The sequence below is a fragment of the Phalaenopsis equestris genome, unplaced genomic scaffold (assembly GCF_001263595.1).
Source record: "Phalaenopsis equestris unplaced genomic scaffold, ASM126359v1 Scaffold205581, whole genome shotgun sequence".
Lineage (NCBI taxonomy): Eukaryota > Viridiplantae > Streptophyta > Magnoliopsida > Asparagales > Orchidaceae > Phalaenopsis > Phalaenopsis equestris.
The window spans coordinates 1-811 of record NW_018225065.1 but is presented as its reverse complement, the minus strand read 5'-3'; the positions used below and the strand labels follow the sequence as shown (position 1 = coordinate 811).

Below are 811 nucleotides of genomic sequence, written 5' to 3'. Positions count from 1 at the left end.
AAAAAAACTCTGAAATTCTTCATTATTGATTAGCACAGTCATTTTTACAATATATCATGTATATATCTCAAAGATGGAAAGTACATCATGTTATACGCATAACTAGTACATCTATGAGTACATAATATAAAGTACAAAACAAGCTGTCTTCATATTGTTGTTCGCATATTTATGCATCTGCATGCCTGCTAATAGAAGATCTTCTCACAAACTATGTTATGAGTTACTAAACAAACTGACCTTCTAAGCTGTTGTTCTTGGATGGCCTAGTGGTGCAACGAGTTTATAACTCATATGGTTGCAACTCTTCAAGTTCCAGATCTGGTTGAAATCTGTATGGAGTTTTGTCATCACTCATCCTTCTGAAAGTTATCGACACTCGACGGTGTCGGACTCCCTGAATGCAATGTTTCACCATATCGGCTCTATTTCCTTTCAGAATTAGAATCAACCCTCTTGGTAAAGAAATTTTGACAGATCCCCGGAATTCACCTGGACCGATTATCTCTATATCTGTATCAAACAGTATACTGCTCTCCAATATGAGGGAGACCGTACAGAATGGACGAACAAAATCATGGTGGTCAATATGCGGAGGGATACAATCTCCTTCTTCATAGATATTAATTATGCAACTATTGGGGATGCAATCTGCTGGAATTATGCCCCATTGGACCATCCGTGTGACCATCCATTTTATCATGGGTGGCATTGGCTCCACCTGCTCATGTTGTAAAATTCCTGAAAGATTTCCTTATCGATCTATCTTATATTTCTAACAGCAGCCACATTGTATCGTAATGCGACCCTT

At 38.1% G+C, this 811-nt stretch overlaps 1 protein-coding gene across 1 annotated transcript; it reads right to left on the bottom strand.

The window, feature by feature from the left end:
* Positions 1-283: 283 nt before the first annotated feature.
* On the bottom strand, positions 284-679 carry LOC110036365 (RNA demethylase ALKBH5-like). Its single transcript, XM_020740793.1, has one exon. It carries the CDS (start codon positions 677-679, stop codon positions 284-286), a length of 396 nt encoding a protein of 131 aa, XP_020596452.1.
* Between the last annotated feature and the right edge of the window lie 132 nt (positions 680-811).

Coding starts and splice junctions, on each gene's coding strand:
- LOC110036365 (XM_020740793.1), bottom strand. CDS start 679: ATGGTCCAATGGGGCATAATTCCAGCAGATTGCATCCCCAATAGTTGC.